At 40.3% G+C, this 13,690-nt stretch overlaps 1 protein-coding gene and 1 non-coding gene across 2 annotated transcripts in view; one reads left to right on the top strand and one right to left on the bottom strand.

Moving 5' to 3' along the window:
• Positions 1–3,328: 3,328 nt before the first annotated feature.
• LOC106965019 (protein kinase C delta type-like) overlaps positions 3,329–13,690 on the bottom strand; it is a 23,613-nt gene continuing 13,251 nt past the window's right edge. Inside the window, exons 2-17 of the mRNA XM_015060876.1 lie at positions 11,432–11,562; positions 11,071–11,343; positions 9,246–9,408; positions 8,505–8,536; positions 8,301–8,386; positions 7,951–8,080; positions 7,758–7,858; positions 7,594–7,669; positions 7,299–7,444; positions 7,042–7,215; positions 6,218–6,309; positions 6,067–6,129; positions 5,835–5,973; positions 5,468–5,656; positions 5,248–5,376; positions 3,329–4,606 (exon numbers count right to left, since the gene is read on the bottom strand). Of these exons, the coding sequence (XP_014916362.1) occupies positions 4,448–4,606; positions 5,248–5,376; positions 5,468–5,656; positions 5,835–5,973; positions 6,067–6,129; positions 6,218–6,309; positions 7,042–7,215; positions 7,299–7,444; positions 7,594–7,669; positions 7,758–7,858; positions 7,951–8,080; positions 8,301–8,386; positions 8,505–8,536; positions 9,246–9,408; positions 11,071–11,343; positions 11,432–11,540 (2,061 nt within the window). The 5' untranslated portion in view covers positions 11,541–11,562 and the 3' untranslated portion in view covers positions 3,329–4,447. The remainder of the gene's footprint in view (positions 4,607–5,247; positions 5,377–5,467; positions 5,657–5,834; positions 5,974–6,066; positions 6,130–6,217; positions 6,310–7,041; positions 7,216–7,298; positions 7,445–7,593; positions 7,670–7,757; positions 7,859–7,950; positions 8,081–8,300; positions 8,387–8,504; positions 8,537–9,245; positions 9,409–11,070; positions 11,344–11,431; positions 11,563–13,690) is intronic.
• On the top strand, positions 10,749–10,820 carry trnae-cuc (transfer RNA glutamic acid (anticodon CUC)). The gene has a single exon. It is a non-coding gene; the product is annotated as a tRNA-Glu (tRNA).

Raw genomic sequence — 13,690 nt, 5'->3', positions numbered from 1 at the left:
CTTCGTTGCTCCGTGGAAACGATAAGTCAGTGCGGCGCCATGTTGCGAGTGGCATGTCGCCTTGGAAACCAGCGCCAAGGCACGGCATACCGCTTGAAAGAAGCACAAAAGTTGACTATCAGCAAATAATGATGAGATATCCGGCCATTAATAATGTATTTTAGAACTAACATTTTAGACAAATCAATGCTTTAGGCCTACAAGTCAACGTATGTAATGCTCACTTATTTTAATTTACCTCCGAAAACCCAACAAAATAAATAAAATAATAATAACTTCTATAATAATAATAATAATAATAATAATAATAATAATGTTATTATTATATTCAGCATAGATGAGCCATGTCATTGATGCCGATGACATGATTTAAGGTGTTGAGTACAAAAACACATTTGTGTGTTGTTATTACTATTGTTGTTGTTATTCATCTATTACAACTATTCCCTCCTTTTTATTGGTGTCGTCACTAACGCCAGTGTCTTTATGCTATCTCACACATTTCAGAGTGTAAGAACATGAGACCTGGGGATTTTATAGGTCAGAGTGACTCAAATTCAAATGCATTAGAACTTTTTTTTTCCAAACTACAGCTACTTCTACATTAAAATATTCGTGTAGATTAAATTATTCATAATGGCTGTGACAGACTTGCAATATGAATGTAATGTTTTATTTAACAGATGTGGTGTTTTATATAGTACTGATGATTTTTAAAGAGTTATCAGTAACTCTGAGGTTTCAGCAAAACGTTTTCCCTTTCTAGTTGGTCACATTAACAACAACTGAAACACAAAAGACAGCCAATGTAGCGTGTAAAATGATATAGTTTACATCACAATGTGCATTTTACGTGTCCAAAGAAAACGCTTGTCTTCAATATGGCGGCGACGTTGATGCTCACGCGGCTTCTACTCGTCAATATCTGTGGCGCCAACCGTCGCCTAGGCAACAAGCGGGGCCTTTACTGTGGAGGGTCGAGTCGCCGTACTTCCGTTAGCTTGACGCACTTTTCCTTCACGACCTCATTCCAATATGGCACAAGTGTCCACTGCGCATGTTCCGCCGCCTATATGCCTCTGAGCCTGGCTTCATCATCATCCCGACTTCCATCTTCACACACACATACACACACACACAATAAAACATCTGACAAGCAGAGCGGAGACGGAAAATTATAACAAGCACACAAAATGAAAGAAAGACCCCGACATTTCCCGCTGACATTAATTTACAGTAACAGAAATGGTCGTCAGGGGGGGCTTTTTTTTTTTTTTTTTTTAATCCCCAGCGGAATCTGGACTTATAGTTGATGGTTCAGCTGAAATTAACTGCTCACATACAGGCTAATCAGCCCACTTTCGATAAGTGTCGTATTGTTCCCATCAAAAGCAACACACTTCGAGATAAAGAAGTCGACGGAATGTTGTTAAAGATGAACGAGTTGCTTTGTTTTCCTTCCTTGTTCGATTTTTTAATTGGGAGGGGGGGAGGGGGGAGCATGTGATATAAAGATGAGGATGAGTTAGTACTTTTAATTAAATCACATCACAGCACTACACATTGTGATACCGAACAACACGCTGCACATGGATGACAAGTCGTATTTTGTTTTTTGTTTTTTTCTTTTCTTTTCGGAATAGAGGGCGGGAGAAACTGCTGGAAATATGCGTTGACAGTGTGAGTGCAACGCTCAAAGTCCGTCCATTTATCATTGCAAACGCGCTTCCTCAACCAAATAAGTGCATTTTCTCCTCTGTGAAACCCGCTCCTGTAGAACCGCGGAGCTGAAACACATTTTGTAGCTCACTCGAACGGTTAGTAAAAAGGCTTCTGCTGAAAAATAATCCTCCACAATAGACCAACCCTTCGTGTGTTATGACAAAAGGAGGAGAAAGAAAAAAGAGAACCCAGCCGATATGAATACACTCGGGTGGAATCAACCATAAAAATAAAACAAAGTGTCTCGCGAAGATAGTGGAAGAGCAATGAATTCATCAAAGGGGAAGGAATTTATTTCCTAATTAATTTATTTATTCAACAAAAGTAAAGGTGCTGCTGCTGTTGCGAAGCATTTTGGGGAAAAGGCGACACCAAATGAGAAGCTGCGTTTTTTGAGAGTAAACACATCATGCATCTTTGTTTTTGACCGTGCCATGTCCTAATAAGGATTATCCATCACAATTGTACTTCAACTTTAACGCTAAGGAAGGTTTAAACCATATGTTTGCGGGCAGAAATGTCTTTTAAAAATGAACACTGAGGTTTATGTACGCGCAGACTTCTGGTTTTGTTGGACATCCCGCGGGAAACGGTGAGACACCGCCGGGTCCAGACTGAGAGGATGTGGACAGGTCACACACGAGGCGTGCGCGACGCGAGCACGTTTGTTCCTCGTCTCCTCACCGACCAGGGAGCTGCAGGTCAGTTTGTGACCGCTAGATGGCAGCCTCGTTTTTTGTGTGATGAGTTGTGCTCGCAGGTTCCAAATCATCAGATTAGCGCTATGGAAAACATTTGAGCTGCGTTTGTCGAACTGCTTCTTCTTCTTCTTTTTTGTTTGTTTGTTTGTTTGAAGGAGAACAAAGAACTGAAACAGAATCAGATTGAACAGAGTGAGAAATTACAGAGAATTGTTCTTTTTTTAAATTACATTTTATCACACTGTAAAAGGTTAAACGTGATCCCATTTGTTTTATAGCATTTTCTTTAGAACTACCTTTCAGCATGTAGAAACACATAGATGTTTGTCACATATTTCTAAACCTAAACCTCAACACGGGGTAAGTCCCATTTAATTTCTCTATGTAAAAATAAGACTAATACAATGGCTATCAAAGGTTTACAAGATAAATCATGTTTATTCTTCATGTAATATGACATGTACCCTGTACAATTCAGTTGAAAAACAAACAAAACTGTTTCTAAAACAAGTAAATATGCAATAACCTGTTTGTATAAGTTTTCTCCCCATCAAACTAAAATTTCCATCATCAGGTGAGCCGACAGATTAATTTCCTTTCACAAAGTTGTGGATTTGGATGACAGCTTGGACTCGCGGGGATTATGAATGACAAAATCCCTTTTCATCTTCAACTTTTTAGCAAACGATATACTGTTTTGGGTCAAAACTGACTGGTGTGACTATCGATCTCAGTTCAAAGGAAAGCTGAATTTTACAAACTACTTCCTCAAGTACAAAATGTTTTCAGTTAAAAGTAAATCTCATAAGGGCAGATTTACTTTAGGCTCAGATTTCAGTGTCTCATTTAACAAACCTCACATCCAAAGCTAATCAAAGTGCAATGTGGACAGTAGACAATGAATGTTCAGTTTGCAAGTATATTTATTCAGAATCATTTGTAAAAGATGGACATTTCAAAAGGACTCCATTAAAATCAAGCAGTTAACAGCTAAACACATGATTTATTTATACAGAGTTGCATCATTTCCCTGTTAAATCCCGGTATTTAAATATTGTAACATACATACGACATATCAAAGATATGTTCTCACACAGAAATGCCACTTCTCTTATAAAACAAAATTTTTCATTGCATACAGATGTACAGGTGTAATATGGAACGCACACTGCACGTTCTTCAACAGAGTTCCACGAGAACCCGGAGAACTTCCCTATACTCTCCTTTATTTTGATATACAGCGTGGTATTTTATTTATGCTCATTTTACATAAAGAGAGAATAAAATATTAAAAACAGAACAAAACATAAAGGAATAACAGGAAAGTAATGACAGTTCATGGCATAAACACTTCAGTTCAGATCAAATTTAAACCGTCGACACCGTTACAGTACATTTCATCCCAAATGGGCTAAACCAGCTGCATCAACAAAAACAGTAGTGGCAACCTGTAGCACCATTTTGCACCTTAAAAAAAAAAAAAAAAGAAAAGCATCTCCATACAAAAGTCCTTATAATCTCTATCTGGGTGCAAAAAGTGCTGCAATGAATACGCTCTCCACGTACATTCAACTCCCGTAGTTTACATGTGCAATGTCAGGTTTATACAGTGTTACTGTTTCATAAAATCAAAGTGTGAATCTTGTGCCTGCGAATTAAAGAGTTGTGATACAGTGAATGAAGAAAACACGACTTAACAAATGAAGACTAAACTCGTAATTGATTTGTATCCCTTAGTATAAACAAAACGTGACACTGGTCCAAGAATCCAACTCGCATTCCTGAAGCTTCGCGCTCTGTTGGAAACCTGCGTCGACTGACGGAGGAGATGAGATAAATGCACTCTTCCAGCAAATGTTGTTTTATCTCCTGATGTATCAGAGGAACCATAAAGCTTACAAGCAGGCTCAAAAGTCACTTGACCCCTACACCACATGAAGATAAACAGAATAACATGAGAGCCTACATCCGTGTCCTGAGCTAAAACTTTAGTTTCTGTGAGTTTTTGCTTCCTTTTTTTCCTTCTATTTTCTTATCAGTTGTTCCATTTTGGGGTTGATGAAGGAAAAGCCTCTAAAAGCAGACTGGTCCATGGTTGCAAGGAGCTTTTTGTCACAGTTAGTGAGGCGGGCTTTCTCGCTGAGGAAGTCCCGATCAAAGTTGCTGTAGTCGCTGGGAGATTTCTGTGGACACAAAGGAACAAAAAGAAAAAAGAAAAAAAAAAAGAGCTCAATGAGTTTCACAACAGCCGGTAATCGGGACAGATGTAGACACAGCTGCAACACAATTAATGAAGTTCAGTAATTCAATTCAATAAGAAAAACCGTTTATGTAGATCCACTCCTACGTGGTATGTTTCAATTAAGTTTATCAAAAAAGTAACTTGAAACATTAAAAAGAAATTATATTGCAAGTTATTTTAATTCTAGAAATGTCTTGGTCAGTGTTCCTTAGCAATTGACCTGTGGTGTCCAGGAAGCCTATGCTGCTTTAATTAACCCATGAACAATTGATGCTTTTCCATTTTTTTTGCTTTGATTTGTCTGCACACATTTTTTTCCTTCCAATCAACTTTTTATTAACATGCTTGCAGAATTACAGACTTCTTTAGTCATGGCCTTTTGTGGCCTACCTTTCTTTTGGAGACTCTCTGCTGGACAACGGTTAGAATGAACAATCTTGCCAAGATTTTGTAACCCATACTGTATCTATTTTGTATTGAAAATACTTCTTTATTGGTCTTGCTACAATATTCCAGTTTGTAAGGAACACATTTTCCCCCCCATCTCCTGCTTTATTGTGTACTTCTAATATACTCCCATACCACTTTGGGCTTGTACGGCGGCTCCACTTGTCTCTTCTCCAGTGCCGACCAGTTGATTAATTGAAAGAAGCTGTGGGCTCTGATGTTGCCGACCATACCCAATCTGCGACTTGGCTCTCGCACAAACAACTGAAAGAGAGACAGGAGGAAATACAACTGAATTGCAAACGACAGGAATGTGGTGTGTGCGATCCTGCTCTCGACACTACTGATTATTCACCAGCTCAAGCAGGCTCCTTGATTCACTGGTGAGCCACTTAGGGTAGTTGGGGGTATCTATCCGGATGGATTCAAACAGCTCGTCCTCATTGTCACCGTGGAACGGCGACTGACCAATCAGCATCTCGTAGACTAGCACACCAAATGACCACCAGTCTACTGAGAAGGTGTACTTTTGTCCAACCAGGATCTATGAAAGAAGAGAGAAATGGAATTGGTGTTGGGTCTCATGCAGGTGCAATACTCGTAAAGGCCACCAGGAGGCGCGCACACGCATTTATTCATGTAATAATACAAATAAAAGAACAGTAAGGTTTGACATTTAAATGAAGTCACAGAAGATATTTGTTGAGGAGACTCGGACTGACCTCCGGTGCGATGTAGTCCGGCGTTCCACAGAACGTTCCGGCTTTGTTCTCTGCAGAGATGTTCTCTTTGCACATGCCAAAATCTGCTATTTTGATGTGTCCATAACTGTCCAGCATAACATTATCCAGCTTCAAATCTCTGTAGACAAAAAGAGACATGCACATCCAATGAAACAGTTTTTCAATCTGCCACGCTGCAGGTTGATGGGAACATGTCGGAGCAGAGTCCTACCTGTAGATGATTCCTTGTCCGTGAAGGAACTGAAGCCCTACAACGATCTCAGCAGCGTAGAATCTATGGGGGAAAATTCAAACCGTTTCACGTCGATCGAGACGGCATTGCATCTGCGAGCCTCTGCGTCACAGGTTGGGTGCGTACTCACGTGGCTCTGGTGAGATCGAAGCGGCCCTTCTCCTGAATGTGAAACATCAAGTCGCCTCCGTTGAGGAACTCCATTACGAAGAAGAGGTGCTCCTGTGAAAACAAGATATAACTGTCAGCTCACAAATGGGACGTGAAGAGCACAAGTGGAGGGCGTGGGGGCGGACGTTCAGATAACACAGGCTGGGTTTGTGTGGCGTTATCCAACGGACAGCTGGGAACTGTCGTTCTCAGCACTGAAGCTTTGGGTTGGGTTTGGTTTTCTCAAGCAGAGAAAACCAAACAAGAACAGATGATATGAAGTTGTGTTAATCTACTTGGTACCATGTAAATAGAGGAGTAGATAGCTTAACCTGTTGAGGAAATAGCGTAAGTAGGACTGCAACAAGTGCAGAGCGGTGCGTATGCATGTGGAAAGGATCTTTTCAGTCGCACATCACAGATGATTTGCACTTGACTCACCCTGGCGTTACAACAAGTGCCAAGACGGAGCGGGAAGACGTTAAGCAAAAGCTAAAACAAAAAATGGGGGAAGTTTCACTGCTTACTCAGTTGGTGGTCTAAAAACGAAAGCAGTAAATTCTTAACTAAAATAATATGCTGCCTCTGGCTTTAATTAAAGTAAATTTTTAGGCCCCAAATGAACTCTAATTTATTCCTCAGAGTTTACTGTGATGCAAGTAGAGAAACCGTTTTGCTAACAGAGATGTGCAATGCCATGCAACAGTATCAGCCTACATGCACAAGCTTCAGGGAATTGTGTGTGTTGGACCAGAATAAAGTAGTGCAAAATTGTGAAGTGGAAGGCAGCAGGGGTGTTTTTACTTTGGTCTGGAACGTCGAGTAGAGATGAGTGAGGAAAGGATTGTTCCACGCAAGGCTCAGGACTCTTTTTTCCACCATGGTGCACTCAACGTCGTCATCCATGAGCACCACATCCTTCTTCAGGGCTTTCACGGCAAAGTAGTGACCCGTCCCCTTCAGCTCTGCCAGCATCACCTGGAGGTGCGGGACGTTCAGAGGTTTATTAAATACGTTATCCCAGGATGAGGTTGTTTAAGGAAGGACACAGCAGGGCATACCTTGCCAAAGCTGCCTTTCCCCAGAACCTTATGGAGTATAAAGTTGTCCAATTTGAGATGGAGGAGCTGGGAGGTCGGGGCTGGGGTTGGGTCTTGGGCCGGGGTCGTGGCAGGCGGCGGCCTCACGCTCTTGGGTTTTTCGCCAGCTAAAAATAAACATTTGGGCACTTTGAGTGCATGACTAAGTATGTATGTAGATACCCATGCATATTCTGATCAAAGCATTGCAATTCAAGATTTCAAAGAATAAAACAAACGACACAAGGAAGATGAAAGTCGGTGTTTAACTCTTTACCTTTAGGATCTGCAATTGAACTCCTGTCTTCATAAATCCCAATTTCTGGCTCATCTTCTTCCTGGGTGTCGTTTTTCTGCAGTGAAAATTTTTTTAATTATTTTGGGTAAGCATCAGCACGGATTTTAAAAACAATTGAGTACAAAGCTCAACTCTCCACCCACCGTGGCAAACTGGGACAGAACTTCTGCAAACAATTTCTGGTCGACTCCACACAGATTGGCCACTTTCACCTGGCAGTAACTGTGGACGTTCATGTTGCACGCTAGACGGAGGACGAAGCGTGAGGTAGAAATGAGGATGTTAGCACCACGGCAGATGTATACAAATGAAAACAAGGCGTTTTTTGGTATTCACCGTCGCATTTCAGGCCTTGTCTCACGAGACCCCACAGGAGACTGCCGCAGTGGTCACAGAACGTGGGGCTCTTGTAGTTGTAGAACTTGAAGCGATGCGGCATGTTAACATTGAAACGTTCCCTCTGGAACTGCGTGAAAAGAGATCAGAACGCGTCAGATGGCTGTAGGTAAAAGGTTAATGTTAAACGCTCGTATTTTTATTGATGTGACGAATAGTGCAGATGAAGAATTTTCAATTCATTGCTGAAACCACAACATGGAAAAAAAAAGGAAAATATTGATAAGAGTCTCGCCGTCGTTGCCAGATCTGATGCTGACATTTTGCTGCAAAACATTAACTCGGCTCACCATGGTCTCAACACTATTTGCTGCTGTTCCAGTGCAGTTGTAGATGATTTTCTCGAAGCACTTCTTGTGGATGGCTGCATTGCATTCTGGGACAAACGACATGTAATGTTAAAGTTAGGATGTGAGGAAAAAAAGTCTGGGTTACAAATGTCCAGAGGTTTAAAAATGTGCAAACATGAAGACATCAGCTTAGAAGCCACTTACGTTTGCACTTGTACCCCTGCTTGTTGAGACCCCTGTATGAAAGAGAAAAAAATATATATAAACATTTTAACATTTGTGGACTGAAGTGCTTGAAATGACTGTCGCACTAGGATTTGTTTGACATATTGAAAAGTGTCTGTATGGAAAGGTCTCCAGATGTGACAGACCCAATAATATGTGTGTTCGGTGGTTTTACAGGCAAAACTGAAGATAAGGGATAATAAAACTGAAAGTAGGTAAATAAAAGTCACTGTTAAAACACAGGCTGGAAAAAACAACAGATTTCCTGTTGCTGTTTTCTAAACGGATAGAAAATGTCTGTAGATTGGACAGATGGAGGAGGAGCTTGACTCACAGATTGGTGAAGCTCCATAAATGCAAGTTTAAAAAAAAAAAAAAATATATATATATATATATATATATATATATATATATATATCCCAATCCTTAGTAATGATCCTGGTCTCCAGCTGTGCAGAATTAATAGAGGGGAAAAAAAACCCTGCATGCTACAGTTTTTCATAAATCTTTTCCCAAAAATACCAGGAAAGCATTAAGAACTTTCCCTCCACTTCATAGTTATGTGTGACTTTGTGCTGGTCGATGAAATTAAATCCCAATAAACTATACTGAGGTTTGTGAGCATGATTTGATTAAGTAAATGCATGAAGGTCAAACAATCACAGTCAGATGTTGTTGAAGTTGCAACTGGTCTGCAACAGAGACTGGAGATGGTCTCACCAGAGGAATTCTTTGCAGACGGAGCAGAAGGTGGGCTGGCGGAAGAACGTGGCAATAAACTCATGGTTTTTGATGCCGTGAATCTTTTGTTGCTTAACGGCTCCTCTCCTTCTGTTGAGAGTCATAATGCCTTCTGGAGGAGGAGTCTTAATCGATGGCTTGCCTGCCACAGATGGAAACATCAATTTATACATTAAATCCCAAGATTAACGCGTTCATTTTGTCAACCAGAACTGCTATGAATCCTTCCTTGCCCAACATCCAGAGCAGTGGTCAAATTATTGCGCCTTTCTTTAAGCTTTTACTGTCTCACGGTTGTTGCATCTTTCTAACGTGGGCATGACCTTGTAAATACTGAGCTGGGTTTGGAGGCTAAACACAGACAAATACTCCTCTAAATGAGCTGCTCAGAGTCAGTACAGCGGGGGTCTTTCAGAGGAGATGGCGCAGAAGGTGTGGGAGAAGTAAACAAAGCAGACAAAAGCTGTGGAAGAGAAGAAGGGAAGGTGGGAGGAGGGCAGGGGCTGACATAGGAACAATCTGAAAGAGAAGCAGCCTTACAGATGTCCTCTGGAAGAACAGAGTGACAAACAGAGATAATCTAACTTTCTCTCTGTTTGAAGAGAGAGACTGAAAAAGCAGGAAGAAAAAACCCACTGAGCTGTTTAAGCATACATAAACAAACACCGGGCTGATTTTTGGGGCACCCAGTGGAGTGGGTGGGTGGACACTGATGGAGTGTGGGGCTCGTTCCTAAAACAGGTCCAAACACTTAATTCTACTCCCACAATACAAAACCAATTTAAAGGCATCTAGTTCTCAATATTTTGCATTCTTAATGTATTAAATTTTTTTTATTTTGGCACTGTCATCCTTTCAACTTGATGATTTTGATTTCTATGGGAAGTTTATACGCCACTGATCTACAGCATCAAAAGCTTTTAGTTAAACCATAAAATAAAGGTTACAGAGGGAGATTTGATGTAGGAATGGTATAGACTTATATTTTTTTAAAATTGATCTTCTATTTAAAACTGATCAAAGAACCAGCAACCCATGTTTTCCTCTTATGTGTTATTATGCGTAGAATGACAAAAAAAATAAAATAATTTGCATTGGGAACGCAGGCCTAAAATGCAGGCAATTAAAGGTAATATAGCATAGAAAAATTACGCATCATCCACTAACTTTAAAAGGATTAATATAAGAATGTGGAAAATCAAGAGTGATTTGATTTTTATTTAAGCTAACAAGAATCTAACAAAAAAAAATCTGTTTTTTGGAGATATAGCTTTATATAGCTAAATGTAAATCCCTCACAGATAATGGATTTAAGTCCCATATATCCCTGAATACCATGTGTTTTAAAAAAAGTGAAATAAGGCAGTCTATTCGGCAGCACTTCCACCAGTAGAGGTCAACATACAACACAAGACACTAGTGGATCCATGACCACAGGGTTTATGGGTGGGTGTAAAGTTACTGCAGCCCTCACACAGTCAGTCCCTGGTGGTCTAGTGGTTAGGATTCGGCGCTCTCACCGCCGCGGCCCGGGTTCGATTCCCGGTCAGGGAACAGTTTCTTTTGTTGTTTTTAAACCCTGTAGCCCAAACTAAACGTCACTCCAAAATCTCTTGTATTCTCTCCTGTTTAAAATGTATTGTGACAAACTAAGAAACTTGTGTGATCTGAGATTCTTGGGACTTTATAAGTTGTCCATGAACACAGGCATGCAGAACACAGGAAATTTTATAAACAAATCAAAAGTTACTACAAAGGTCAAATCAGGCCAATGCAGAGTTTTTTTTTTTTTGTTTTTTTTTACCCATATCCGAGTCCTCCAGGAAATGCTGCAAGGAGATCTGAACTTTCCCCGAAGGATAAAGGTCCACCCAGAATTCAGTTTGGCTTTTGTTTTTCAAAGCCTTGCAGCGCTCCATCAGAGTAGACAGTCCCAAAGTGACCTTAGCCAGAGGCTCCTCGGAGCTCTTCAAGAGGATCACTTCAATGACACGACCGTCATAGATATGAGCATCAAAAGTGGACTTCCACTGAAGATACATGGTGGGCTTCTTTTGAACCAAGGTCTTTCCTCGCTCTGTGGAAAAACAGGAAAATCATAGGAAAGTCACACATGAGTAGAGATACTCAAAACTACAATTGCATGAACATACATTTGGACATACCTGTATTGACGGATTCTTTAATCCTAACGGCACAAGTCGGCGTGGCGTCCATGGGGGGGAGAACGCCCATCTCATAACCCTGCAGGGTAAATCGTAGAAAGGGTGCCATGGTGACCGCTCACCCCGGACTCCTGGAGAAACAACAAACCGCCAATCAGGGCATGTCTTTATCTAACAGTGAAGCTCAAAATCATTCATACTCCAGGCAGATTTAACATTACAGTGGACCCTCAGTAAGTATCTGAAAACACTAATAGTGTCCTATTTTAATAGTTCAAACACCAAGCACACCTTAATATGCTTTAGTACACAAACTGGAAACCGTCTTGGCATTTTCGCAGAAGCTAACATCCACGGTATTCCTCATTTCTGCCAATAAGTGGCAAGAAAAATGAATGGCCACTTTGTAAACACCAGCCCATGGCATGTCAAGGGGCTTTCCGTCTGGGCAGCTTCACAAGCTGCATTTTCTCTCATTTAAATGGGCTCTTAAGAAATGTCATAAAAAAATATATATTTCTTGGGCGTTCCAAAACTCAGGGCCCTGGGCCACTGGTCCTGAAAACTCCTTCTAAAGTCTGGCCATCGAAATTTGATGAAAGCTTACAAAAAGGTCAAACCTCGCAGGTTTCATCTGAGAAAAATATATTAAATCAACGTTGTAGAACCAGTTATAGTACGAGACATGAGAAATATGCTGAGACACTGTAAGGTTGCATTATTTTTCTAATTAAGCCACCATTCATCCTTCATAAGATGATAATGTTCCCTTGTTTTCATGCTACATTTATCAGCAATCGACTGAACCAGTACATTCTGTCATGAACGTACACGCCTCCCTCAGACTAAAAAGTAATCCAGGTGCCATTTTAAGCCCTCGGCTGAACAGAGATCTTGTTTTGCTCCACTGAGGTGAACAAAGTATTTAGTTGAACATTTTCTTTACTGCCTTTAAATACCTTTGAGAGGTGACGGAAATTCCCACTTTGACAGGTTCTACTGTTAACCACAATCGTCAGTAAAAAGAAAAACTCAAATCCAGCCACAATGTACACATCTCAAGCAGCAGTGTGTCTTTTTTATAATGTGTGGTTAATGAATAATAGTAATAACAACAAAGACTTTGTAAAATCTAGGGCAGGTTTCTTACAGAAGCTGGCTAATGATCTGTAAGTTCAGTGTGACGTGTCCACAGCGGTCTCCAAGGCGTTCATTAAGTCTTAACCTCCTCAAAAAGAAAGAAATAAATAAATAAAAGGTCCAGCATTACTCAGCAGCCAAACTATGCAGTACTGCTGCACGCAGGCTTTAAGCACGTGAAATATTCAGTTTATTGTTAGATAAGATTGCTGATATAAAGTGGTTCAGAACTTGTCATGTCTCTTTTTGTAGGTTAGAAAATTACTTAAATACTTTCCAATTCTCCACAAACAGCAATATGCTTTCATAGCAATTAGTGCCTTGGACACAAAATATGTGTTGTCAAAAATCATCCCCAGCCTCAGACCACTTACATCTGCATATGCGCCTTGTTTTAGGCAGAGGGAGTGGAAAAACTGAGCAAATTTAATTGCAAAAAGGAGTGGGTAGAGGAAAGGCCAAACGAGAAGCAAAAAATAAAAAATAAACAAATCACTGGAGGGTAGATTAGGGCACATAAAAAAAATCTGCTAAGTCAGCAAAAAAGACCCTAAAGACGCACTGAAAATATGCAGCGATACTTCATAAAATTAGGTCACAGCATCTTGGAAAAATAAAACACCTGATATCATAGGTCGACAGAAAATGCTGGTAAGGGTGTCGAGATTAAAAAGAAATCTTGTCACATGAGCTTTTGAGAAGTTTCCTCAAAATAATTTGCTGCGAGTAAAAGTTGTCAAAGTGAAAACAGTGGTTTTAGGGTAACAAAGATTGTTAATAGGCCTTGCTAATAAAGAAGTATCCACATTTTCTAGATTGTTCATATGGCAACATTTTTGTTGCTCTACAGAAAAAAAAAAATGCTGTCAGAGAGAGAAGACAAATGTTTTTGCCCACGGTGGGAATACCGTGATGAGCTAACCATTAGCTGCCACCAACTACAAGCTACTTCACTGTTTTACAGGCAATCTGAAACCTTTTGCTGTAAATCTACAATATACTTGGATCAAACCTGAACCTGATAATGCAGAAAGATTCCTTAAAACCGCGTTAATTTATGATACCTTCGTTTCATACATGAAGACATTTTGTAAGCGTTTAACACCGTAAAGAAACAAT

Source organism: Poecilia latipinna, unplaced genomic scaffold (assembly GCF_001443285.1).
Source record: "Poecilia latipinna isolate Pla-1442-1.1 unplaced genomic scaffold, P_latipinna-1.0 Scaffold1751, whole genome shotgun sequence".
NCBI classification, from domain to species: domain Eukaryota; kingdom Metazoa; phylum Chordata; class Actinopteri; order Cyprinodontiformes; family Poeciliidae; genus Poecilia; species Poecilia latipinna.
The sequence above is the reverse complement of the archived record's forward strand: the minus strand, read 5'-3'. Positions and strand labels throughout refer to the sequence as shown.